The sequence below is a fragment of the Callionymus lyra genome, chromosome 2, assembly GCF_982586985.1.
Source record: "Callionymus lyra chromosome 2, fCalLyr1.hap1.1, whole genome shotgun sequence".
Classification (NCBI taxonomy): Eukaryota; Metazoa; Chordata; class Actinopteri; order Syngnathiformes; family Callionymidae; genus Callionymus; species Callionymus lyra.
In genome coordinates, this window is record NC_141819.1 from 30,509,396 (window position 1) to 30,536,565 (window position 27,170).

At 40.2% G+C, this 27,170-nt stretch overlaps 1 protein-coding gene across 1 annotated transcript; it reads right to left on the minus strand.

Annotated features, from left to right (window-relative positions):
* Positions 1-65: 65 nt before the first annotated feature.
* kifap3a (kinesin-associated protein 3a) lies at positions 66-26,817 on the minus strand. The gene is made up of 20 exons (XM_087784635.1): positions 26,672-26,817; positions 25,954-26,085; positions 25,167-25,312; positions 25,041-25,099; positions 24,842-24,983; positions 23,788-23,887; positions 22,346-22,470; positions 22,179-22,277; positions 21,276-21,454; positions 19,206-19,368; positions 14,624-14,724; positions 11,229-11,337; positions 10,807-10,919; positions 10,504-10,669; positions 10,013-10,138; positions 9,857-9,955; positions 9,105-9,190; positions 7,556-7,745; positions 7,420-7,492; positions 66-962 (listed from the first exon to the last, which is right to left on the minus strand). Exons 1-20 carry the CDS (start codon positions 26,710-26,712, stop codon positions 857-859), a joined length of 2,355 nt encoding a protein of 784 aa, XP_087640761.1. The 5' UTR covers positions 26,713-26,817; the 3' UTR covers positions 66-856.
* Between the last annotated feature and the right edge of the window lie 353 nt (positions 26,818-27,170).

A 27,170-nucleotide genomic window follows, 5' to 3' on the forward strand; every position in this document is an offset into this window, starting at 1 on the left:
ACTAGTCATCTCTCTTAGGTCACTTTAACCATCAGAGACAATAAATTCAATGAAGACACAACACATTTTACATCCTCCAGTCGATTAATTGAACATTCATGTGAATTGACATCTTGATAAACGGCTTTAGAATTAGATACAGCAGCAGAATGTCAGGAGGAAGGTCGACACTTGACTCCAGCATGAGTGCGATGACTCTGACAATGAGACACATATTTAAGCATCTGATAAATACAAGTGGATCCACGAGCAAACCACAGCAGATAAGAGTGTGACGTTGACCTCACATCCAGTGTTAACCAATCAGTCACACAAAAGTTACAACAGAACTGTAAAAGAGCAGAAATAAATAAAGGTGATTTTAAAAATCTGTGTGAACAGTGGAAAAGTGGATAGATATAAATATCAAGGATAATTAATAAAAGTAAAAACAAAAAGTAGAGCATGTAAAAAAATACAAAGTAAGCAAATGTCTGTCATGAAATAAAGGAAGTCGACATAAAAAAAACTGCTGAGTCAGCGTAAAGAGGGGGAAAAGATACGAACAGGAAGGAAAGTAGAAGTGTATAACTGTGAAGGCTTTATCGTCATGGTGACAATCTGGTTGTTTGAAATCCAGACTTGGTGGTGAGGATCAGGAAATCCTGAGTCATGATGTTAAAATTGCAGCAGAATTCTACCAAGGTCATGTGATCAGCAGGGTGTGTGAGGTCATATCCCCATCAAAGCAAGTCGAGAGAGAATCCTGTCTTTGAAGGCAACATCTTGACCAATGATGACGAGAAGCTGTTCGAGTGAAACATTCTGAAAAAAAACTCTTGACGGTGTTGGATCTTCCTCCCTCGCCCGCCAGGCTTCAGCGTGCAGAGGCTGGACTGTTGATGAAGAACTGCTCGTCGGGTCTAAAGCCGTACGCACTGACGGGCCGGTCCATTGACGCCATCATCAGACGCTCAGATGCACTGCAGGCACAGAAGACTCGGATCAGAAATGAACACTGATCTTATTACAACCAACATTTATTTTGTAATATTGTTCTGGACCTTGAAAACAGCTCAATGTTTCTCTTTCTGGAAAAACAGTCCACCAGGGGGAGCTCCAACACTAGCTAACAAATAGCTGGGGGGTTACCTTTTTCACAGGGGCCAGAGTATATTCTGGTGGAGATGAGATGAAAAAAAAATTTTTTTTTAGAAGAAACGTGTCATAAGTTGTTTCCTGTATATAATTATATGTGTTATTATCATCAAAATAATGGAAGGATCATAAGGAAAAATATAATGAATTGTATTATATTACTTACAATAATAAAACTTTTTAAGAAAATGTTTATTATTATTATTATTAATTGTAAGAGACATACAGGCTGAAGATGTGCTGCACGGTGTGTTTGAGTGTGTGTGTGTTGCAGAGGGGGCGGTTCACATGGGAGTAGGCGTGTGTGCGTGCGGAAGTGTGTGTGTGTAAAGGTGGGCACTCACCGGTGACGCAGATGAGAGAGAGAGATAGTCAAGGTTGGAAGTAGCCGTAATTTTTGTTGACCGCTACACGCTGCACGCTGCACGCTACACGCTACTCATTCATTCATTAATCACCCCTTTTACCTGTTTAATTCGCTGGACTCATCTTCCATTCATCCATCCTCGCAGCGCTGTAAAAGCTATGTGCTGTTTGTATCACAATAAATGCACCAAAAGCATATCTGGATCTCAGCGTATCTGTTATCATAACAAACCAAAGCGCGTCATAAATCTACGTACCTGAGGACCCAACCTCATACTCTCAGCGGCGAAAAGTTTGTGTTTGGAAGCCGCAACATTTGTCAACAAAAAAGGCGTAGAATGAAAATCATCAAGCCGCATCAAAGAACCAAGTCGTCACGCACCGACTAGCCTGAGAACAAGGGTAGCCACAGATAAGTGCCACACCACGCCATCCATTCACCTGGGAACAGGTAGGCCTGAACCTGTTAATGTTTGTGGATTAAGGAATCCGCTTCAATTGGAATGCATTGTGTCAAGTGAGGACAATGTATTAAACCCCCCTGCCGGATCACATCATGGAGGAGTGTGGGAAAGGCTTATTAGATCGGTGAGGAAAGTCCTGAATTCCACTCTCAAAGTACAACGCTTGGATGAGGAGGGACTCCACACAGTTCTTTGCGAAGTGGAAGCCATTATTAACAGCAGGCCCATCACCAACGCAACAATTAATTTAAGTAAGAATTAAGAACATTGGATGCAGAATACAAAAACAGTGACGTGAACAGTGAAATGAAAGAGTCTGATATAATAAGGGAATGTAATTAAAAAACAAACTGAAAAATCGACCTCATGAGAGCCAGAAGATCAAGGGCAGAAGTCTGAGGGAACATCTCATCTGGACTACACACGTGAAGAAAGAGCAGCTGATGGAGGTGACTCTCCAGGCGGACGAGGATTTATAAAAGGTCAACAGTCGGGAAGGTAAAACCTCGCAGGGCTGAGAAGGAGGGCTTGCAGGTGCTGGAGCACACAGAGGGCTGAACCAGTCGGGCCGGAGCGTGTGATGGATCACCTGACCACCTCCTTCTCCTCTGAGGCGGCGCTCAGTAAAATATGAGCTGTTATCTTTGCCCCTGCTGGTGCGGAGGGTGACGTGTTGTTTTAGCCAAATCACTTCCAGTAAGGCGGCGGAGCACAGAAACAGCAGACTGTTCTCTCCGCACGCTACATCGGTCAGGGGAGGTTTGGAGGACGGCAGAGCTGCAGGTCTTCTTCATTACGGCCTCCAGCACCGACAAACAACAACAGCAGGTTCACCACAACTTTCTCTGGAGGGACGGTGACGTTTCTCTCGTTGGTCCTGACACAATGGTGTCGACTTCAAAACATTCACAACAGTATGGTTGACCTCAAAATCCAAAAAATGTTCTTCCATCACACGTATTCTTCAGACAACTTTGTTTTCCTGACTTTTCGTAAAACAACTTTCTCCTCTTTTGTTACTTTGCTGTATACTTTCTAACGATTCCTTCTTTTTCTGATCTATAAAATCAAGTTTGAAAAGTAAAAGATATATAATTCATGTTCAACCATTCATTTTTATCATTTTTCTCTTTTTTCAGTTTCAGAATTTAATGGAGTACAATCAGCCGACTCAAGATTGATTTCTTGAGAATCAAAAGTTACTAGTCTTCAAGCCATAGGAAAAAATACAATTACAAACTTTTGGATTCAAAAAACAATTACCCTGTGAAGAAAAATAATAATAAGAAACAGGTTTTAAAAAAAACAAAACAGAAAGAGATGTAATTGAAGAAATCAAGTTCAAGATCTAAGATATCTTTTGGTAGCAAATTTGGTTTTATGGTTTCAAACTTGTCCTGGTCGTGTGGGCGGGGCCACAACAGGACCAAATCACCCTTCGAGGTCCTCCGTAATTGAAATTCATCACAGAAGAATGATGGAATTAAGATAAAGAGCATCTATTGAAACACTTCTTTCACGAGAGTGGAACTTTTGGTTCTCGTGTAAAGAAATGGTTGTACAAGTGATGATGATAAAAGCTATTTTTGTATATTTGTTTTAAGCGCCTGAGCTGTGACAGATCGTTGGTTCTGATGCTTCAGATGTCGTTCTCCTCTTCTGATGTTTCTCCTCCAAACCCAAACTGTCAGCGGTCTCCCCCACTGGATTATTTTGGGACATGGAGAAGTGCAGTTGTGTGTGTTAGCATGCTAATGCGGGACAAAGGGGTCCAGTGTTCAAGTCCCTGCAGAAAACATTCCTCGCTTGTGGATAGAAAAAGGGAATTGGACCTTTTTTTCCACCTCCGGTGTGACCCCTCGCACCTCAACATCTCTCTCTCTCTATCTCGGGCCACTTTGATCCATCGTCTCTGATCAGGTGACCATCAATGACTCGACACACGATAGAACTGGACCCTGACCCGGCTTCTTAGACACATGTCTTGGTGTCGGCATGCACCACAGCTGGTCCTTTAAACGTATTTCTACGGCTCTCGTGAAGTCAGAGTGAAACTATGAAGCTGATCATGAGTGAAGCCTCATCATAGTGATCGATCTTCATAATTAATTTCAATGATAATAAATTAAAATGATAAAATCCAAACATAAATGACGCAGTGTGCACAGGGCACGTCTCTTCAGGTTTTCGTCACTCGATCAGATGTTCGAACGACGAGGGCTTGTCCGGTGCTCCTCGGGTCATGGTTCACACTGTGTTTGACACAATACTTTGAAATAAGCGTCGGAGCTGGACTTGATTATTTAGTTAACCAGGATCACTCCAGAGTACAGCAGCCAAATTAAAAGTGACCCGCAGACGCCAATGCACCCCCCCCCCCCCCCCCAGAGGCCTGGCACTGTTTGAAAAGTATCATTTACAAAGTCCAGAGCACGAGAACGGCAGACACCAGGAGAGAAAACAAAAAATCTACATCTCAGTGAGAGACGCTTCGTCACATTCATCAAATCTTAAAATTAGTACTCTCGAGTTTCCATGAGATAGAAAACCCTTTCAGACTTTTGAATTAAAGAAAATCCATTTGAGGGGTAAAAAGTGAAGTAAGATCAGAAGAGTGGTTTAAGTGGTGTTAAAAGTTATGACGAGGATTTGCTTTGGAGAAAGATTTGAGTCAGATATAGATTAGAACAGATTATGGGTTTAAATGTTGAAACTATGAGGTTCAAGATGAAATAAAAGATCAGGTCAGCATCAAGCAAAGCAGATACATCTCTCAGACAGTTAAAACTAGATGCAACATTGAAATAAATGGTTTGAACCGTAGAATATGATTCCGGAAACAGGCTGTGTGTTGAGATTACATAGTAACAATCATAAGATTAAAAAAACGAATTGTGAGGTTAGTTAGTAACATTAACTAATATGATTAACCTGTAAAACTGTAAGTAAAAATTTAAAGGTGAGGATATTCGATTTACTGTTGACTTAAAGACAATAAACTAAAATACAAATTATGAGATTGAAAAGATACAACAATGAGATCCAAAGTTAAACTATACAGATTTAAATGTCACACATGTGAGATTAAAACCTTAAACAAAAGATGATAAAAAGGACTAAACTGTGGAAAATAATGACATTTACAAATAGGGATTGAAGCATCAACGACTGGGAATATGTGACGAAAGTTAGGCAAAATCGAGATAAAAGGATAAAATTGTCAGATAACAATTTTATGATACAAGAAAAGTTCAAATCGACACTTAAACATTATCAACAGTGTCCTAGTGAGAGAGAATTAAAGAAAGAGTAAAAAATGATGATAAAAATTAAGTGAAAATCACAATAATGAGAGGAAAACAGTTCAAGATAAACATGGGTAGAAGTTAAAATAGTACTTTTAACTTTTGAAATTATATTGTTAAACTTCAGTCAAAATAATAGACCAAATGCTGACGAGAACCAAGAGATGAACAATTATGAGATCAAACGGAGGTGAAAACAAACATTACCCGACAAAGAGCTTCAACTAAATAAAGTCTATGATTGAACAGATATAATGATGAAATGAAACTCTGCAGATCAGACCTGGAAAAATGTTGCCTTTTGACTGCATTTATGTGGCCCTCATGATGTCAAAACATCAGACTGATCATATAGGAACTAGTTTATTTTATATTTATTCATGTAATTCATTACTAGTCTCTAAATATTACAGGTTTTTGTTTTAGGACTTTTGTCTTCGGCCTTTTTATTTTTGTGAGTTAGTTCCCATTAAAAAAATATATATATTTGGAAGTAAAAGTGTTTTTCTGTGAGATTGAAAATGTATATAAAATACAATAAAATACTAATTTAGCAAATTAAACTTGATTTTATGTCTTAATTCTATATTTTTTGAGGCCTTTATTTTTTGCTTCATGGCCCCTCAGCCCTGAGGAAATTGAATTGCTCACCACTGCTCTATCCCTTATTAAGATAGAATATGTGTTTAAAGGTCTACATTTATTTTACTTTAATCTTTGTAAGTATTTATTTATTTTCGGTGTCCACAGTCCTGCTGTAGGGGGCGCCCTGGAGCCCAGGAGTAAAATATTGTTTTAGCAGGAGCCAAATCAAACCCTGGTCCCAGGGAACGTCCAGGGAGCGACGGACACGTGCGTTATTGAGTTTGGATCATTTATAACCGAAGCAAACTCTCCATTTCCTCCGTTATCCGTCATCCCAGCGGCCTGTCGGATTAGCTGCCGGGCAGTGCTCGGCCCAGAGATGAGAAACAGACCGAGGTTACTCCTGGTGATAACCACGCTGGTTTGTAATCCACAGGCTTCAGGTTCGTGTTGCTCAGTGGAATGTTCCTGGAACGAGCGGCTGATGGAGAGGAAGGGAAACGCGCCGCAAGTGTTTGTTCTCAAAGCTGTTCAGGGTGAAGTGACCTCTGGGATTGCAGGTCGTTTACTCAGGCTACTCAGCTCAGAAATATGAAAGTGGGCGGAGCTAAAGCAGGCTTTCATCGAGTCAACCTGCCTCGAAGATGAAGAGTGTAGCATCCATGATCGGGTCACGATCGCCCTATAATTTTGTGTCTGACCAAAACCATAAGAATCTTAAGACTGTTTACTGTGATATCAGAAGAACAGGAAACACGACGAATCAGAGAATTTATAAATTACTAAACGTGTCAGGGTGACACAGGCAAACAGTTTCCATACCCCATATAGAACCTTAGAAAGAAGATTTAGGACAAGAAGGAGAGTTTTGTCACTTAAAACTACAAGATCTATCCCAGAATAAAAGAACCACTGATATTGAAAATGTGTTTTAACTCATGTTTCCTGTCAAGTTCCAAATAAAAGATTGTAATAAACTGTTTCTTGATGATTTATTTGTTACTATTGTTCTGTTGAAACTAGTTAGTCTTGAGTAGAGTCATTAGTTGTCGAGTCATTTATTTTCTAAATAATCTTGTTGAGTCATTAGAACTGAGTTGTCACTAGTTGTGTTTAGTCATTTGTTGTTTAGTTAGTAGTAGTTAAGAGTCAAGATATTAGTTGTGTTTAATCATTAGTGTTTTGAATCATTAGTATTGAGTCAAATGTTGAATTAAGTCATTACTCATTGAGATACTAGTCAATGATACATTAGTCATTGAGTCATGAGTCATTAGTTCTGTGATGTTGTGAGTTATGTAAAGTCATCAGTTGTCAAGTAATCACTTGTGTCGAGTCCTTAATTGTGTTAAGTTTAAAACAAACTTCATAATGAGTTGAGCAACAATGATTGTTTGGTTCAAAGTCAAAATCATAAACGGTTAAATCTCCTCTGTGAGAAAACCTTAAAAGAAATTGTTTTGTTGGATTAATTAGAAATAGGTTGTTGGTTCGATTCCCGACTAGAGACAAAAGTCCACCTCATCAGTGTAAACCAGGACTGTGTGAGTGAAGGTCAGTACCTGCTCAGTTCTCCAGCCTGGAAGTTGTTGAAGAAGTCTGGACTGGAGTCGTTGTCTCCTGAGATGATGCCGTCTGGGGGAGAGAAGACAATTCAGTGACTTGGACCTTCTGCATGTTGCTGCAGCTTGAACTAACCTGTGGTATAAAAGAGGTCGGATCCGTCCAGGAGGTCTCCGTTGCTGCTGAAGGGTTCCCCGTCCAGTCCACACAGGAAGTGTTCGCCGGCCTCGTCCATCTGACGGTTCTCCACCATGTCGAGCCACTGACCGTTGTACCAGCGGAACTTCTCGTTCTGGATCTTCTTGCCCCAAAATTCATCGTACTCCTGTAGAGCAAAAAACAGGAAGATGTCTGAGCGTGTAGAGCATACAGAGACTTCCAGACTTAAACATGATGATGACGCTTCAAAGCCACATACTGCTAATGACCCAGGACCTCCACTTTTGGAAGGTCTGAGCAATGACAGAAGATTCTCTTTTAAGTGTTGCACCTAGATTTCAAATCACAAGGTTCAACAAGTCCTTGTTCAAAGTCCCTGGTGAGAATCATTCTTCCACTATGATAATGAAAACAAGTACCAGATGTGTTCCTAGGATCTTTGTAAGGATCTCGAAGATGTTCGGGTTCTTCTCCCTCCACAGGAAGATGGAAGCAGGTTCTGCTTTAGTCATTGCTTTTGGTTTCACTTCAATTAAACAAATTCAGATCCTGACAGATTCTGACATCTGGAAACTGAAGCATTATGTGACAGAAAAATAAACAATTAAATAATCTAACTTCATGGTAGTCTGAAGAGATCTGAAGTCTCTGCTGGGATGAAGAAAAGGTTTTAAAAACAGCACTTGTGGAGAAGTGTCTCCACATCAGCGCTGATCAAAGGCCCAACACTGGTGCTGCCAAACGGACTTGCAGAGCAACGATTATTCTGTGTTCTCTCTGCGTTCGCTCCTCTGCTGTCCGGCCGCTGACACACTCCAGAGCCGGCGTCGGCTTTCATGTGGTCCAGGGTTTAATAGCCCTCACTGATAATTTCAATGAAACGCTTCCTCGGGCCCGTGCTGCCGCCCGGCTCTAATCTACAGCTAATTACACTGATCTGAGGTCTGGCTGCTGTCAACTGCTCACAGGGAGCCAACCACACCTGTCAATCAAACCGGCAATTCAGGAGTCTGCCAATGTCAACTATTAGAACCAGGCGATGGTGGAATATTTGACAACCTACTGAGCACTCCACGAGAGTGTCGCGTTCAACCTCAGGCTGGGGGGCCCCCATTTGATACTCACTGTCAAAAACAACAGAACCTCACGTCTTTGGAGGACAGTGTATAAACTCAGACAATAAAATATATGAACAAAATATAAAAGACATTTGAGCATGGCGTCTTGCTTCTCAGGTAGATCATAAAAGTACAGTTAAAAAATGAATCTTTTTCTTCTGTGTTCTCCATTCTTGATGTACTGGTTTGGATACAACCTAAGTAATAGCTATTCCTAGTTGTAAATATAGATTTATTTTCAATCTGGAGAGAAAAACTATGATAAATAACAAATGCAAAAACTTGAACTATTGTGATGGACAACTTAACTAATAAATGGTTTTCTAAATGTTCACTGAATATGCCTCAGTTTTTACAGTTGTTGGTCACGATGTTACAGACAGCCCCTCATTCGTGGAGTAACTCACTGCGATGATGTCCAGCGTGTTGTCGCAGACTTTGCGGATCTCTGCGTTGCTGTCGTGCATCAGGTCGATGAGATAAGCTGGAGCTTCTGAAAGGTGTGACTCAAGGAACGTAAATGTGGTAAACTCAAGTCTGAACGAGTTCTTTCACAAACACTTGATATGACCTTAATAACTAAAAACACCCTCAATACTGTTTATTAGAAGTTACTTAAAATAATTTGATTCAAACCCTAAAACCTGGGTTTATATATATTTTTAAATACATTTAAATTAAATTGTTTGAACAATAATAATAAATAAAATAATAATAATAATTAAAAAGAAATGCAGATATCTATATGTTGCATCCTTTTGTTTAACAGTGTTTTAATTTAGGGAAAAAAAGCTTTTTCAAAACTTGGGCCAAAAAGAAATTATTTGAAAACACAGTTTGTGTGCACAGTTTTTTAATTGAATAAGAAACGATACTTTTTTTGTTTTTTAAACCGTTATAAATATAAAAGATTATTTGTCCTTTAACAAACACTTTCAAAAGACATTCCTAAATAAGTTGTTCTGTTTTTGGTAATTTCAGTATCCTTGCCTGTTCTCAGGTTTATCTTATTTTAAACACTATATTATTCTACATCAAATTAAATATTAGATCAGATTCTGCTCCCAAATCAAACATTGATAACACTTGTCAGTCTGTATGATTAATTTCACAAAGTTTTCTATGAAACGACAACAAAGAGCCTAAATGAAAAGGATACGCGTGTCTTTGATGATGACGTCTCTAGTGGCTTCGTGAAAAACCATCTGGTAGAAGACGTAGACGATCTGACACACAAACTCGTCGTCCTCCTGTCGGGCTGTAGAAGAAACATCAGCATCCATAGCAAACCTCTGTCACCAGGACGAGAGCTCACCGTTGAGCAGCTCGATGAGCGCGGGGATGATTCCAGACTTGGCCAACATGGACGCACACGAGTCGTCCAGGGACACGGTGCCGATCATGATCACCACCTCCAGAACCAGATCGTCTTCAGCAGAACCTGCAACACAATTTTTTTTTTGTTTGCTTTTTTTAATTTGAGCTGACAAAATCAAAAACCTGTAGTAAATTTGAACAACTGCAGCTATTGACAACATAGCTCAGCTCATTTAATAGTTATACAATGTTAAAATTAAAATAAAGTTCTTCAAAACTGTGTGCATCAAAAGGTAACATAGTCTGAATCACTTTGCCACTCTGGTTAAATGATTTATGACTTGTCAAGTTGTAACGAAGCAAACGTTTGTGGCTTAGAGGGAGAAGGAGAATGAGAGATTAAAGTGGTGCAGATGAGAGTGGAGGCAGGATGAAGAGTGTATCAATGACAGTGGAAGGCTTAGGAGGACACACACTGATGATTCACACCTGGCTTGAGTCGCTCCTTCAGGTACGGCACCAGGTCGTACTCGTTGAGCACCAGCTCCCAGTCCAGGTTGGGGAAGGTGAGATTAGCCAGCGTGCCGAGACACTCGATCACAAACTCTTCTGGCTCCGACTCGCTGATCTGAGCAGCCAGATCTCCAACGTGGTCCTAAGAGAGAGAACTTTTCTTAACATTCTCTGATATCAGTTTCACATGAATAGTTGACTCTGTAGACCTTCACATGAGGTGAACATCAGATCAGAGCTCTAATGACCTCCAGAGTTCTCACAACACATATCACTGACCAGAAACAGGCTCTTTGTGTCTCCAGTGTGCTGAGAAAGATTCCTGATCATCTTCATCACCAGAACGTCCTTCAGCTTCAGAGCGCGCTTCATCAGAATCTGCAGACCGTTACCTAGCAGAGGGAGACGCATGGATGTTGACCTGGAACTTTTAACAGTGTTCCCAGCACACACTTCCCCTAGTGGACACAGTATACAATACATTCTACTTCACTTCTTTAAACATCATTATTGTTCCTAGTATTACGATATTATAATGAGATAAAGAGAGACAAAATAAAAAAAACAATAATAAAAGATAACAAATATATTAAATAAAAAGCTAATAAATGAGAAGAATCAATATGTAAAAAAGTAAACAGCTTTAAAAGAGTTTAAAAAGAAATTGTCAACTCAAGTAACTTTGTTGAAGATCACTTTACCTTGACAGATGACCTGGGCGTTGATCTCATCAGCAGCCAGGTTGATGCACAGTGAAATGAGCTCCACTTCCATCTTGTTGTTGCCGCTTTCAAACACCATCTTCATCAGCTGCCAGAGAGATCATCAGAATATTAAGACTTGACAGTTCATGCAGATGACAACTATTAAACATAAACCAGACTGGACACTTCAGTGTCAATTCTGCAGCTCTTCAGGGAAGTTGGTAACAGTATTGACTCAAATATTTTTTTACTGAATGAGGTAAAAAAAACAAAAAACATTTAAATCTCCAATTTGGATATAAAGAAAAAAAATATTTCTAATTTAATTTATTTACATTGTTTTCTTCATTAGGCCACAGGTTTGTTGAAATTACCTAATTTGTTTTCAGACTTAATTTTCCTTCACAGCCTCTTGTTTAATTTCTCAATTTTCCGTTGTTTTATCAAATACATGTTTATTTCATAGTGATCTATTTTTTCACAAAACTAACCCTTTTTGCTTTCATCCCTCACTTATTTTTACATCAATTATTTATTTTTTCTGGGATTATAATAAATACTTTATATTTAATAGATTTGTTTTCTATATATATTTATATTTATTTTCCCACACATTCATGGATTTATATTTTAATTTAAACATACATTAAAATACATACATGCATACATACATACATACATACATACATATATATATATGCACAATTATTTGATGATTGCTCATATATAAGGGTTTGACTGGACATTTGTCTGGTTTAGAGCATTTGAGGTAAAAATTTGTGTCACTTCTCATCTATCTCCATCCATCTTTCCGTCTATCCTGCCTCGACTTAACATTAAACAGGAAAGGATTGAAGCAGGGGTGAGGGCGGGGGGGCAGAGGTGCGATGCTTCCCAGTCAAGAATCAGTAAGTAGCAGAGAGCAGGCTGGTTGGCCAGGGTTAGGTATCACATACCAGAGGCCCCGGACCCCAAATCAGCCCTGTCTAGACTCTCTGGCACCTGATTTTTTACCACAGACAGCCACCGGGGCCCCCATCGAGCCGGCCGCTGTACCGACCACCTTCACCCCTGACATCCCTGCAATGAAAACCCCACCACTGCTGACCCCATTAGGTGCTGATCGGAGTTTGACGTGGCTCCGGGAGACTGACCCAAGTTCTTAAAAGTGCAAAATAGGTGCAGGAGGATGAAAGGTGTTGGCGTGTTTGTCCAGCGGCGGCAGATTCAGAGCACGCCTCGAGAGAGTGGAAGGAAATGAAAGTGATCCAGACTCTGGGATTATTTCCACACCGGCATGTTTACATCTGGAAACACTCTTTGCATGTTAAAGCACGTCAGCGCCCAGATTCAGGCACATTTTTAGGCAAACAATTCCATCCCTAATGAGACAAACGTAGCACTTTCTTGTTTAGTGTTGCCGAGAGGACTTAATGTCAAAGTGGAGGAGTGACGGTCAGCAGGGGAGGAGCAGACGAAGCTCTCGTCAAAGTTTAAAATAGTTTAGGGGACATAAGCCTCAAATTATTTCAGGTGAATTTGTGACCAATTGTTCACCAAACCAAAACCAAACCTAAATCTTATTTAAATAACACATAACTACCGTAACAGTACATAAATTAACAGTAATCCTGATTTCTAAATGTACATTTCAAACCTTAAACCAAAAGTTAGCGTTGATATCATGAGTGCCGAAACGTTGGCTGCATGTGGCCCCCAGGAAAAACTTTCCCAGGAGTCAGGAGTCAGGAGGGAGTTAGAAGAGTCAGAGTTGAAGATACTGAGAGTGTCATGAGTCGGTCAGAAGGATGAAAGGGTAGAGTTTGTAGACAAAGGAAGGGAGGACAGATGTTGGGACATGTGAGATGTTGGAGAAGAGAAGACGATGACGAGGTCGATGATGAAGAAATATAGTTACGTATGAACTGTATTTCTTTTCAAACTAAACCAGAAATATTAAATTATTATTATTGTGTGACTTAATCAATAATAATAAGTAATAACTTTCTTTCAAAAATTGCATTTTTTAAGTTCTATTTCATGACCTTTGACCTTCCCGTGATCGAAGGTGTTTTCTACATATTCCATTGACTAAGACATTTTCTTTCTTGACCTTTTTGTTGAGCTTTTTCCAGAGTTGACATTTGGTTCCTGTTCTTTTCTTTGGTTCTGTTCTTTCCTACATTTTTTCTTTTTTGGAATAATGATTTTCGTGACGGCAAAGAACTGTAGTTCCACTGAGGCCGAATCTCTTCAAAAACCCATCTGTGCCACCAGGTCCTCACAGGTCATATTGACACCAGGACTTAAAATCACATGAAATATGAAGCCACTTCAGTTATATGTATGAGTGTGAGGAGACATGGGTGGACCTCGGGGTGAGGTCAGAGGTCACATCCTGGTCATGCTGCTGCCCAGGGTCTCTCCTGCCACAAAGGGGTTGAGATGAACAAACACGCTCTCCCGACCACATCTGGCTGCCGTTTACACCCCAACTTGACAAACAAACACCACACACGCTTGGCTAATCGCAGATGATGAGCGGCGCTGCTGACCGGGTCACCTCAATCAGCCGGCGACGAAACCTCCAAGCTATGTTTTGATGGAGGGGTGAGAGATGTTAGCCGGAGGGGAGTCAGGAGTAGGGGGGGGTCATCGACTTATGGAATAAGCTTGACATTCTTTAAAGGAAAAGATTCATCACTGGAGATTAATCCTGTCGTCTCATACGGGATCAGTCCGCTTGAAAAGAGTAACTTTACGAAGGTTTAGACCAGGGATATTAATCTTACAGCCAGCGGGTCAGATCCGGCCCTTTCAAGAAATGTGTAACTGCCCGTGGCCCATTCACACTTAAATAATGAATGTGCCATAAAAACAATAAAAGGGTTATTTTTGTAGTTGACACTCAGTGACACTGCGTCTTTTTGTATAACTTAATGATACTACGTGACACTTTCGGACACTCTGTAGCACATGGTGACACTTTGCAACACTTAGTGACACTTTGTGGCGCTTAGTGACACTTTGTGGCGCTTAGTGACACTTTTCATCGCTTGTTTAACAAAGGCCACATTTTATAAGAAGCCGAAAATTGTGTATGATTTTCTTTTTTAATCCGATACAGGAAATAATAGTTGATGAGTTCACTGACTCACATGCGGGACATGCTTCCGAAAATCTGGCCATCTGGAAGTATAATTCGAAAATAACTCGAATTACGTTGCATACATAACTATTTTCTTCATCTGGACTCAGAAGAGTCTTTAAGACCTCTAGGGGGCAGAAATACTTTCAGTACTCCCTTCAGGACACTCTTCCCCCCCGGCTCCCCTTTAAACACAAGAGCCTCTGATGCTCGCGTGTCCTTTAGCGTTGTGCGCCGGGCTTACCTGCGGGACGCAGTCGGTGTCGGCAAACATGGACTTGAATCTGTCGTCCATGCTGATGTGGTACAGGACGCACATGCTGAGCTGTCGCTGGTCTTCGTCAGCTGCAACACAAACAGAGAAGGAGGAAGTCGGCGCATGAATGAGCGGTTGTGCTGAAACGCGCCGTGGGATGCCAATCAACATATCAGGGGGACGTTGTGCGCTTTAAAATGTAAATGTGCTGAAAATGGGCCGTTAGTTTACGCAACAGACTCTCAGGACCTCCTCCAGCCTGAAGTCACAATATTCTCCCACAGAGGCCTCGGATTCAGGAGGACTCGGCTACAGTGACAACAGGTTTATGCCATGACGTTATGCTGCAATTAGATTTAAAAATGACATGTTTAAGATATAAATACATATGTTATACATTATATATAATTTTATAATATATGAATTCTAGGTGCTAAATCTCAATATTATTGGAAAGATCTTAAAATAAACTATTGGCGTAAAATGTACACACTATATCAACTCTTAGTGTCTTCACTACACAGCTGTATCATGAGGCATCATCAACCCATCACTACATTTTTAATTTTAATCTTTTGATTAATATTTCTTTATCTTGTCTCTAAAAATTAAAGAATTCATATTTACGTTTTTTTAAGTTTTGCCCGTACATTAGTTTCTGTAAAGATTGTCACAATGAATTAAATAATATGTACAATTATGGAGAATAGATTTCAAAATATGTTTGCGGCTTTACTTCATCACATAGTTCCTCCTATTCCCAAAAATATAAAGACATTTTTTGACAGCATGACCGCACAAAAATGTCGATCCACCAGTAAAGTAAGACATGTTCAAAATAATTGAATTTAAGATTGAGTTCAAGTGTTGTATGGCAGCTGATTATTAGCACCAACAGGTCACAGTGGACTAGGTCGAGTGTTAGTCCGTCAGAGTGGCCGGGACTTTTATGAGTGTGACCCCCGCACAGATCCGCGGGGCTGGAGGCCCGAGGGGAGGCTGCCCGGGAGGACTAATAGAGTTCAGAGCCCAGATTGACCTGCGGGACTTTTCATTAAGAGAAGTGTGAAGAGAGAGGCTCCGTGCCGAAGCTCAAACCACCGACAGACCTCCAGGAATGTCCACCGGCCTCTGTGCAGTCCAGTTCAAACTGGTCCCAGCCGTGTTCGGTCACCGCTCGTGTACAGGGAGCCTTATCAGCGGGATTGGAACCAGATGTTGGCAGTGAACCGCTGGAATCACAGGAGGGAGAGCGGGTCGAGTGGAGACGGCTTCTCGCTTTAATTGGGAAAACAGGAGGAAGCATCAATTTTACTGCCTTTAATAAGTTAAAGCTCGCCGTTGCTCTGGACCTTCCCTCGGAGTCAGAGATCGGCCCCACATGTGGATCTCGTTAGCCGGCCGATACCTTCGGATGCACGTGAAAACAACACGTACGGCGTTCGTGCGGGTCTGAAGCGCTCAGGTTGCTGCCTAATGGGCGAGGAGAGGGAACCCGTTAAACCACTGGTTCTGTTGGAGCATCAAGGAGCAGGACAGCAAAAGGTTAGAGGGGGGATTGTTAAGAATTAACTAGACTGTTCAGGGGCAGTTAGTGGGCAAGCTAAACTTCCAATTACACCCCAGCCTCATTTAAAACCTTCGTAAAATTACACGAGGCGTCTGAGCCCAGTCAGCACCTCCCCGCTGTTACTCTGTGCTTTGTGGGTAAATAAGCCAGCGACACACTCATCGCACACCACAAAACCCACTGTCGTGTGTCCCGCCCTCGACTCATCTGCTGTCAGCAACAGCAGAAACACAACATAACTCAGCTGTGGTTCAAAACTGGCCTCCCAGCAGGCAGTTGCATCAGAGACACGTCATCTGTCAGAGGCTTGGAGTAGAGGGGAGTCATCCGTGAAGGGTGTTACGATCACTCATCCAAAATGATTTGAAAGAAGAGAGTAAAGGTCAACCTGAAGGTGACAGTTAATCGTTTTTTAACTATTTTGTTGCAACAATTTAACCTTTTGAGAATATTTGCAACCGCTTACTTTTATTATCTACAATTCATACACAGATCTTTTCGAGGCGGAATATGACTTTGTATCAAGACTTTCAGAAAAAAACTCTCAAACATTCACATTTATGCATTTAGCAGATGCTTTTCTTTTACACATTCACAGAACAATCACACAGTGATGGGAGTAGGCTGCAGCGCGACAGCTACCCATCAGGAGCAATAAGGGTTTTCAGTTGTCATTGCTACAGTTACAACAACAACAATCTTTTCCGGAGCTGGGATGGAACCCAAAACTCAACAGGCCACCAGCCAACCACTGTATGAGCTATGTTATCTGGCATTTAGCTTGATAGCATCCTTGCACTCATGGTTAAATTGAAGTAGCATTTACATATTCGCTATGACCAAAATTAACTTCTTTTAAACAGGAGACTGGAATTGGAAATTAAATCAAATACAATTCAGATATACTGTAAAAACACTTTGTATGATGCATGTCTAAATCCTACTGTATGAATGAACTCACTGTATGTTGTATCCTGATTGGCTCAGTGAACTATACAGGGCTGTTTTCTGTGTCTTGATTTTACAAGAGACATATTAAAAAAGGAGGAAAATAATTTCCAGAGAAAAATGACGGATGAGGGTGGGGGGGCAGCGCAATCAGAGGAGCTGTAAAATACTTTTGTAATCATAAAGAATTGTATTGTGTAAAGATTATTTAGGATTCTATAAGTCTTTATCTGTGTTAAAATGTTGAAAATGTTAATGACAGTCTGGGAAAGGTTTGTAAAAAAAGTGCAAGGAGCGATTATGAGGCATAACATAACATAAAATTCAGTCAGTCACACTGTTATTTTCTAAATGAATAATTATTATATACAGACTGAATAAATGAGAAGATATAGACATAACAATTAACAACAACACCGTCATGTGAAGGAGGGATGCTGAGCTAACCGACAAGATCAAACGTCAGAATTTAATTTCCGTGGAAACACTTGATTGAGGAGCAGCTCAGGAGCAGCTTGTTGATGCTCCGTAACGATGCTGCAGGTCAAGCGATGGCAGGAAGGCTCAAGCGGGGCTGGACGCAGACAAGCCACAGAGCACTTTCATCTTTATCGTCGGGGGGCCGTGACCCCGAGGGGTCGGGCTCGATGTGGCAAGTGACGGCTGACGGCCTCCTCACACTGCCCTTTCATTTGGAGATAAGACGATGAGAGTCCTCCGGCAGTCAGCACATGATTAATGACGCCTCTGCTCATCACACACTTTCGCAAACACGCCGATACAGGGCCGTGTCACAGCTGCGAGCCTACGCCATATTTCAGCGGGTCGTTATATTACACTGCCCCCCCCCCAAAACCCCTCCATAACTCCAGCCTCCAACTTCCCCAAAAACAAGGCTGCCTAAATCTCCGAAGACTGCCTTCACCTCTCTGGCATGCTGCTACAATAACAACATTTGTGCAGAGGCAGCGGCGTGTTGTTCTAACAAATATGAGATATTAATTATGTAGCGTTACCCGACCTTCCCCTTGAGACGCTTCAAAAAGTCTTCAGATGAAGCACAGAGAGGAAACGTGGGCGCTCCCAGCAATCACTTTCCTGAATAGCAGAGACTAAAAAGCTGCACCTGCACACGCACTAACACAACTTTGCAGAGTCAAAAATGAAGATATTTTTGTGCAAACCATGTCTTATAGAAAAGATAAAAAATAAAAATAAAAAGGTTAAGATAATTATTAATTATTATTATTTATCTCATTATGAAATATCTATACAGAGGTTAGCTTCTCTTCAACCGCCAATCAATTACACTGAACCTGCATAGTTAGAAAGATTTTCTTTCTCCAATATGTTCCAGTCTCTTATTTACATTTGCGAGGGCGCAGAACTGATGCCACTGAGTATCGTACACATTGCTACTAAAGTGACTCATCGTGTACTGGACTCACATGACTTTAAGAATTCCCCTCAGTTAAATAAATTCATCAACACAGCGTTAATAAGTAAGTAAGTAAGTCATTTCCACTTGTATAGCGCTTTTCAAGACCAGGGTCACAAAGCGCTTAAACAATTAAAACAATATTCAATAAAGTATATACTTTAAAGATCAAGATAAAAGTGATAACACAACAGGAGTTCCAGAAAATCAAGGAAAATCATCTTAAGATGTTTCTGTAGATTCTGATCCACAGACCTCAGAGCCCGAGCTGGGGTGTAAGGCTGGATCAGATCAGTGATGTAAGGAGGAGCCTGACCATGAATAGCTCTGAAAGTAAGAACCAGAATTTTAAAGTAGTCAGAGTAGAATCCTCAATACAGCAGAGAGTCCTCTAGGGGTCACGACATGTATACACAACGCATAACAAACACAATGTTTGATTTTTTTCTCAACAGCTGGATGAAGCAAAGCCGCGAGTCAGAATCGGTGATCTCTGACTCAAGGGTTTTTGAGATGATTTGGACTAAATCATGAATTAAACTCAAAATAAATGAGTCTTACGAAACAAACAAACACCAACAGACACATGAGCAGCACCCAGTTAGGTTGATTACCGAGCAGGGAGGAGAGTTTGGGGACGAGTCCGGCCTGCACCATCTGACCCCGCAGCTCCGTGTCAAACGACAGGTTGAGCAGCAGTCGCAGCGTGGTGCGCATGAGATCCTCGTGCTCGCTGGGAATCAGCCGGGACAGCTTCTGCACCGCAGACGTCTCAGCCTGTGGTTAACAAGAACAGTTCTGATCTTAAAACTAGGTGGGTTCAACACGTTGGTTTCAGGAACATTAGTGTGATGTTCCATATATAGCTCATATAAAGAACATGCTTAAGAACATTTTTCTTCAACATCTTTTAATATGGTTTCATTTCCACTAAATTATTAGTAATACATAACTTTTTTTTTTATTTGAAAGTGTTTTACTAGATGAAATATTAATGGTAATTTAGATAATGAATGTAATTTAAAATTTAAGATACTTCCATATAACCTTAAAATATTGCTTCTTTCATGTTATTTTAATTTATTAACATTTTGCCAAAATGTATATTCTGACTTGTTTAATATTTCAATGCCTTTATCAATAGGTTGTATTCTGGAAGCCTATCATTATTTAAGTAAGTAAGTATTTTTTATTTGTATAGAGCTTTTCCAGACCAGGGTCACAAAGCGCTTAAACAATCAAAACAATATTCAATAAAGTATATACTTTAAAGATCAAGATAAAACTGATAACACAACAGGAGTTCCAGAAAATCAAGGAAAAGCCTGAACAAATAGAAACGTCTTAAGATGTTTCTTAAAGGAGTCACTAGACTCCATCAAGCGCAAAGAGAGAGGAAGATCGTTCCAAAGCTTAGGAGCAACAGCCCGGAAGGATTTCTCTCCTCTGGCCCTTAACCGTGTGCGAGGAACCATCAGTAGATTCTGATCCACAGACCTCAGAGCTATTATTTAGTTTTTATTCTGTAATTTGATAATCAAGAATGAGAATCTATTGACGCATATTTAAACCAGAACAATTTTAACAACACAAATAATGTCTTGTGCAGGATGTGAGGGTGAGAACCGTTTAAATGCAGCAAGTTTCTGTGATTTACAGACAGAGGGCGGTATTGAGCTGAAGAATTTAACGCACGCTATCGATGCGCAGAAACTCTTGAAGAAACCCTACAGTACCAGCCTCTCAGAAAAAAAGAATTTAATTTTACTGAAAATAGAATTGAAAATCGTAGAGCTTTTTTTAATTGTATTTGATCTTGTTTGATCATTTTAATATAATATTATAGGGATAATATATAATATAGGTTTTTGAAAACATTATATCCCAGCATGGATTTCAGGACCAGATTGTTTTGTTATTTATTATGATGCGATGTTAAATCCTAAATCAGTAATGTATGCAGCATCTCTGTGTTATATTTTTCGAAGTAACAGAGTGATGCTGGGGTTTTCCATCGTGAGTAAACAAAGTGGGTGAAGTCTGTTGGCTGATCTTCATTATATTAGAAGTTGCTTGAAATAAAAGTTGTTTGTTTTTCGTGTTCTTTAAGAGTTTATGATTTTGTTGTCTTTGCTAGTGTTGATTTACTTGATGCATCAGGAGAATTGTTCTATTAATGTATAACTAATGGAATTTTAATTTTAAAATACTTGAACTGAGATGAATATATTGTACCATTTAGATCACTCCATATCACCATAGGCTTTAATTTAATTATTTTATTCAGCGATGAGTCATTTATTAGTGATTTATTAAACTCTGATCACGATAAAAACTAATGTCTTTGTTGATTAAATATTGTTAATTACTTAATTACAAATTAGGTAAAATAATATTCAACATATTTGGTCATTTTAATAATTTCATTTATTTTGAACAACGACACCCCTTTTGTCTTCTCATATCATTTTTGTTAGATCATTTATTTTACATTTTATTAATGAGACATTTTTAAGAAATTATTCTTCAAAAGTTATCGCAGTTTTTTCTTTGTATATATACTGCATCTGCTTTGATTTTAGAAGACTAAGATTTCTGTCCTTAAACCCTTCATCATTACATTGAAAAGAAAGTTCCCTCATCCTCATTCTTCTATCACACACACAGCAGCGTTCCCTGCTCACCATGTCGTTCTTGTTCTCCAGGAAGATGGAGAGCTTCTTGAGGAAGCAGACGACCACCAGCAGCAGGTCCTTGTCCTGTCGCTCCAGCATCTTCACCAACATGTGGACGATGTTCTTGTTCCTCATCTTCAGCTCAGTGCGCGTGTCCTCGGCCAGGTTCAGCAGCAGACACAGAGAAACTGAAACAAAATTGATTCTGAAGTTGAGAGGCGTAACGGCTACATTTTCCAGGATGAAAAGAATGTGAAAAAATTATACTTGTTTCATCATAATTATACTTTAAATATAATTAGCCGATATCCTTTAATAAAAGTAGATTTAATATTTTTAATATATTTCAATATCTGAAACCCTTTTTTAAGAGTAAACTTTCCAAGCCATCTGGTTTATGACCCAACACAGTCATTTCAGTTTAATCTAAATTTACAAGTACAAATGTTTTTTTTTCCAGAGTTCAAATCAGTTGTTTTAAATGAAGCCATAAGCTTGCTCATTTTTATTCTCCTTGATGTTGATCAATTATTGCAGTTTTACACTACAGATGTAGCCTAAAAAACATCAGGAGAACCTTTTCATGCCAATTGGTCACTTTAAAACATTTATTTTCGTGCATCCTGTTTAGTGCGATCGCACCTTAAATTAAACACATATTAAGAGAAAGATCATTCTGTGGATAATTAGTTGTGTTTTTTCTAAAATTGCCATTTTCTCTGGTCAACTTGTTGATAAAATGCCTTGTCTAAGGTCAGGTCGAGGGGGCAGTAGCTGAACTAAAAAGGTCCATCATTATTGTTGATTTTACTTATTGTTGTTTTCATGAAAACTAGCTCTTTTCAACGGAAGCAGCCAGGAACAGGTTGAAGCTTTCGGAGCTGAATGAGGGATTTTCTGCTGAGGCGTTACCTCTGAGAAGCTGCTCTTGCTTGGTCAGAAGGCTCTGGTACTTTCTGAACGACTTCTCCCTCTCCCTCTTCAGACTTTGGTTGTCGGGGGCTTCTGCACGTTAATTCTGTCAAGGGACACAACTGGCCACGAGTTCAAGATTCAAGCAGCGTCTGCCTCAAGGATATTCGCCTTCTCCTTCTTCTCCAACTCGTCCTGCCAGAAGTCGTACCTCCTCAGCTCGTGCTCGATGATGCTCATGCTCAGGGCACCGATCTTGAAGTGTGTGACGAGGCCGTGGAACTGAGAAAAACTGCAAAGAGAAGGGGGAGAAGTCTTCCGTTAGAAGTCCAGCTGGGAGCCGTCACTCAAACGGCCTAATCAGTCACCCCTGAAGGAGTTTGGAGAGAAAACTGTCAGAGTCAAAACCGGAGCCGCAATCAGGCCGACGTGAACAATTTCACAATCTAAATAGCATAACATGGAGATGGAGACGGGCCAAAGACCACGATCGGGTTTCACACCGGGAACCTTCTGTAACGGCCCAAATCAGCTCTGACGGACGTTTATGTGTTATTGTAGCTAATTTTTAGTGTTTCTGGCTGGAGAGAGGAACGCAGGAGGCAGAGAGCTGCCACAGACGGAGTACGACGATCACACTTCATGACGTAGAAACACACTTGAGGTTAATAGGTCATCAGTGTTGCTCACCAGCTCAGGAGTTAGTTGCTATGACACATTAGCATGCTGGTGCTGTTGTGAGTGTGCCGAAGCAGACTTTAGTACCGAGTCTGGTCTTAGAAGTTGATAAAAAGAAGGTTTCTGTTTTCTAAGGTCAGGAATTGACACTGGAGATAAGAGGAAAAGATCGGAACATTGGAGTAGGAAGAGGAAAGACTTCTCAAATTCAAGGCCTTAAATTGACTTCAGGAAAGAATCATTTACCATCTAAACCAGACCGGGGCAAAGTGCAACCTCAGAGCCACTTGCAGCCGTCTGACTCCATCTATGCCCCTGCATAAATTTCAAAATAATAATGATCTAACAATGTTAAACTAAGAACCTTGTTTGCAGTCATTTTTTCTCCTCATTCCTTCCTTTCATTTCTAAATTTTATGGTTAATGTTTTTCATTTTTATTTTCTATTAAATAGAGTGCGTCTTTATCATGTTTTTTAAATTGAATTTATGCTAAATGAAATGTCTTCAACAACTTATTTTATGGCATTATAACTCTTTTAAATGTATGTTTATATTAAACACATTTATTTGTATTTTGATGTATTTTTATTGAATATTTTCCTGTTCATACTCTTTTTATGGGTGAATATTTTAACATGTTTTTTTAGGTTTCTGCCTCGTACATTTTGAGACCAGAGACAAGTTTAGACCATTAATCCTTTAGTACTTACCTCTTCCTGGAGTCAGCAGCCTTTTTACTTTATAACCATTTTATGAAGACAGATCAGGGTGTAAGGTTTTTTTTTGTTTTTTTTTAAGGCTTTGATCTTGAACTTAAATTATATCATATGTGGCTTCCTTTTCAAGTTATACAATTTTATTTTCAGTTGTAAAACATTTTTGGGGATTTAACTCCATATGTGTTCTAGTTGTATGTATCTGGAATTTACCTGGAAAAGCAGAAGAAGATGTAGATGATGGTGGTTGCCAAGTCCAGACTCTGCTTCCAGTCCTCTCTTAGGACTCTGGCCAAAGCTCCCAGGGCCGTTTCTGACCACAGACACAAACACAAGTCATGTTGCGTTAAATGAGTGAAACTCAAAGAATCACAAAGGTTTAAAGTAACAGACTCGGAGGCGAGGGGAAGTCACGTTGCAGTTGTGGAGTTCAAAGTACGGGAAAAGGCCAGCTGTAGCTTGATTTGGGAGAAGAATGTAATAAAGTGGGAAACTATGACTTATGAGGGATCCTCATCTCATGGACATGTCTCTCAGAGTCCGTCTCGTCTTTCCTCCTCGACCCCGGGCCGGTGAGTCCTTTGCTCTTATCACAGTTGATGCGGTGAGACAGATGAAGCGAACTGAAGATGAAGTGTGACGGATACAAATGGAGCTTCATCTGCTCATGTCAGCTGGAGGGGTTGATGGTTCAACGCTGTTGTGGTGGGGAAAAAAAACAGCCACATTGTCTCGAAAGGAGCCGAACCAAAGATGCGTTCTGTTTTCTTAAGGGAAGCAGACAACCACCTCTATTATTCCAGCGGTGCCTCCTGAAAGGAGTAGCATGAGAAAACGCAATCATGCAATGACTAGAACAAAAGTCTGTTCATGCCATCACAGAAGCTCCAGCTGTGTCCAAAGTTCAAATCCATAAGAGAAGGACATTACCGGGTGTACTTATAGTTGAGTTACATTTACACCCCCCTGGGTGCAAGGAACTTGTTTACACGTACGTTGTGAGTGCATCTGTTTATTCATATTCATATTTTTGTCAATAGAATGGTGCTGAGTGAATATTTTTGAATGTTTTTTCAAATTAAGTTTGTAGAATCTACAGTTACTAATCCTTACTGTGAGTTTTTGGCTCTTAACTTGTTACCCATGTGTAGGTAATGGTCCTACTGCAGAGCTGCTGGGGGCTATCCCACTGGCAGTTATATTAGCGCAAAGGTTCTCTGCTTCAGATGAAATGTTAGGTTTATTTGAAAAGTCAAATCTGTATTACCGTTTTGCAGCAGTTCCTCCAAATTGTCAGGGTTATGGGCGAGTTGAAGGATGAGCGTCGCCCCTCTGATCTTCTCTTGGACATCCTCGTAGAGCAGCTCCACGTACTCATCAACCTTGTTGATGTTTGCCTCTTCGTTGAGCTAGAGGAGAAAAAAATTAGTTTGTTCTGGACAACGACGGCACACATCAGGCCTCACCTCCACCCCGGAGTATGAGGCGAAGTCGCGCGGCGAGACGTGATTCTTCTCGTCCACACCTGTGAAAAGATAAAGCTGCTAATCAAGAATCAATCGTTTGTGTAAAGCTGTGACACCTGTCCGTACCGTTGGACTGCCTGCGGTTTTGGAGATAGAAGAGCAGCTGCTCCACCTCGTGGATCTTGGACGGGTGAATTAGACGACACTCCTCCACCACCTTTCTCGCCAAAGACAACGTGTTGGTGTTTGCATTCAAGCTTTTCAGGCGGATGCTGACAAGCACAAAGGCAAAAAGGTTCAGATCAGGGCTGGGCTGTGTTTTACATCTGGTTATGACTAACACTTGTATAAACATTATAATCAAAAAATATTTTTGCTTCATGTTCTGTCCTTTGATGCAGACCTCCTGCCCGCCTGTACTCTAACAGTAGGAGTACAGAAGAGCTAATTTAACGGTTTACAAGCTTAAAATGTAATGTAACTGGTCGCTCTGCTGACATACACGTTTCTGCAGCCCATCAAAAGCTCATTTGTTTTGACTCTGTGGTAGCCAAGAAGTATTGATTGGTCGATGAGGCATCATTAACAGTGATGTAGTGAAGACACAGTATCACGATACAGTAATTTTGACTGTATCCATTTTTGAAAATAATGACAGGTTTCATTGAATTAACAGGTTAAATATTATAAAGCAGAGAGTGTCATCTAGTGGTCTTTCAAAATGAAGACAGTGTCATGATACAGTGTCTTCACTATACAGCTGTATCATGTCGCTTTATTAACCCATCCCTACTAAGAAGAATCCACCAATCAAAACTAGAAGGTTTGCAAACACAATGATGGATTTTTTAAAGCTTTCACTGCAATTCAAACAATATCAAAGTAAACCGCAGACTGAGGAGTTCACTCTTACATTTTCTGACATTCTTTTCGTTCTCCAATCACAGGGTCTCCCTGATCCCCCATTATTGTTGCCTCCACTTCATACTGGACAACCAGGGCTTTCTCGGTGGGATGGACATCAAGGGTACATCCTTTCACTCTCCTGTGTGTTCAGACACAAAAGGTGAATTCATGAACTTAGTTTCTTAAAACAAACCAGTATCAGGGGTGGACAGGAACAAAGGGAAGTAAATGTTTCCAATTAGGTTTTATTTTTCTTTCATATTTCACATGCTGAACAAAACATAGATGTAATTTTGCTTAGTACAGGCCCATCAGAGCCACAATGAAAATATATTTTATCACTATTTAGCCAGATTTCCATTTGGTGATGGATGCAAAAGAAAAAACACTATTAAATAACATAAAGTGCTGAAAAACGATTTGAAAAAAAAACAACCATATAATTTATGTTTTTACTTTTTGTAAAATATTGATCATTATATTGATTTTTTTCGACCCAGCTTTAGCAGTAACGGAAGCTAACGTTAGCATCTTTACATTATATTTGTGTCTTTACTATGTCATTTATGACCGCGTATGTCTTGAATTCAACGTCACTCGAATGCTTGCAAATATTTAAAGAGCTTTAGTGAGATGTTTTGTAACCATTTCAAAACGAAGATGATGTCATTTTATAACGAACATGAAGCTAATGGTGTTTGTTAGCATCGTTGTTAGCCTGTTACCTCTTCAGAAGGTGAGGCTCTCCTGCCTGTGAACCGCTCATGGTGAAGGAAGAACGAATTCCAGCATCAGATGTTGGAATATTTAGGTGATGCTGTGAGCAGCAGGGCGGATGTTATCGATTTCTTCTGCTCGTTGCCAAGGGTTTCCAGGGCGGACACCCCTGTAAACATACAATCGTCTTCAGACCCCTCGGTGCTGCCATCTAGAGCCGCGGAGGAAGAAGTGGCCGCTCAGCGAAATCATACACATTAACTATCTTTAATATCTAAACACAGAAATAAACACTGTTGCTCTGTTTGCTTTGCAGTGAAACGTAATACAGCTTATATAATGTTACAGTGCAGGATAGTTTTGCTCCATCTTTAGCCAAGTGTCAGGGTATGATGGACGGTGAGTCAGGGTCACCGAAGGTCATGGGGTGAGTGGTCATTAGATAACGCTGAACATGACTGAGAGTTTAAAAACTGATGTGTGAACTGAACCTGCATTTTTTTCTGT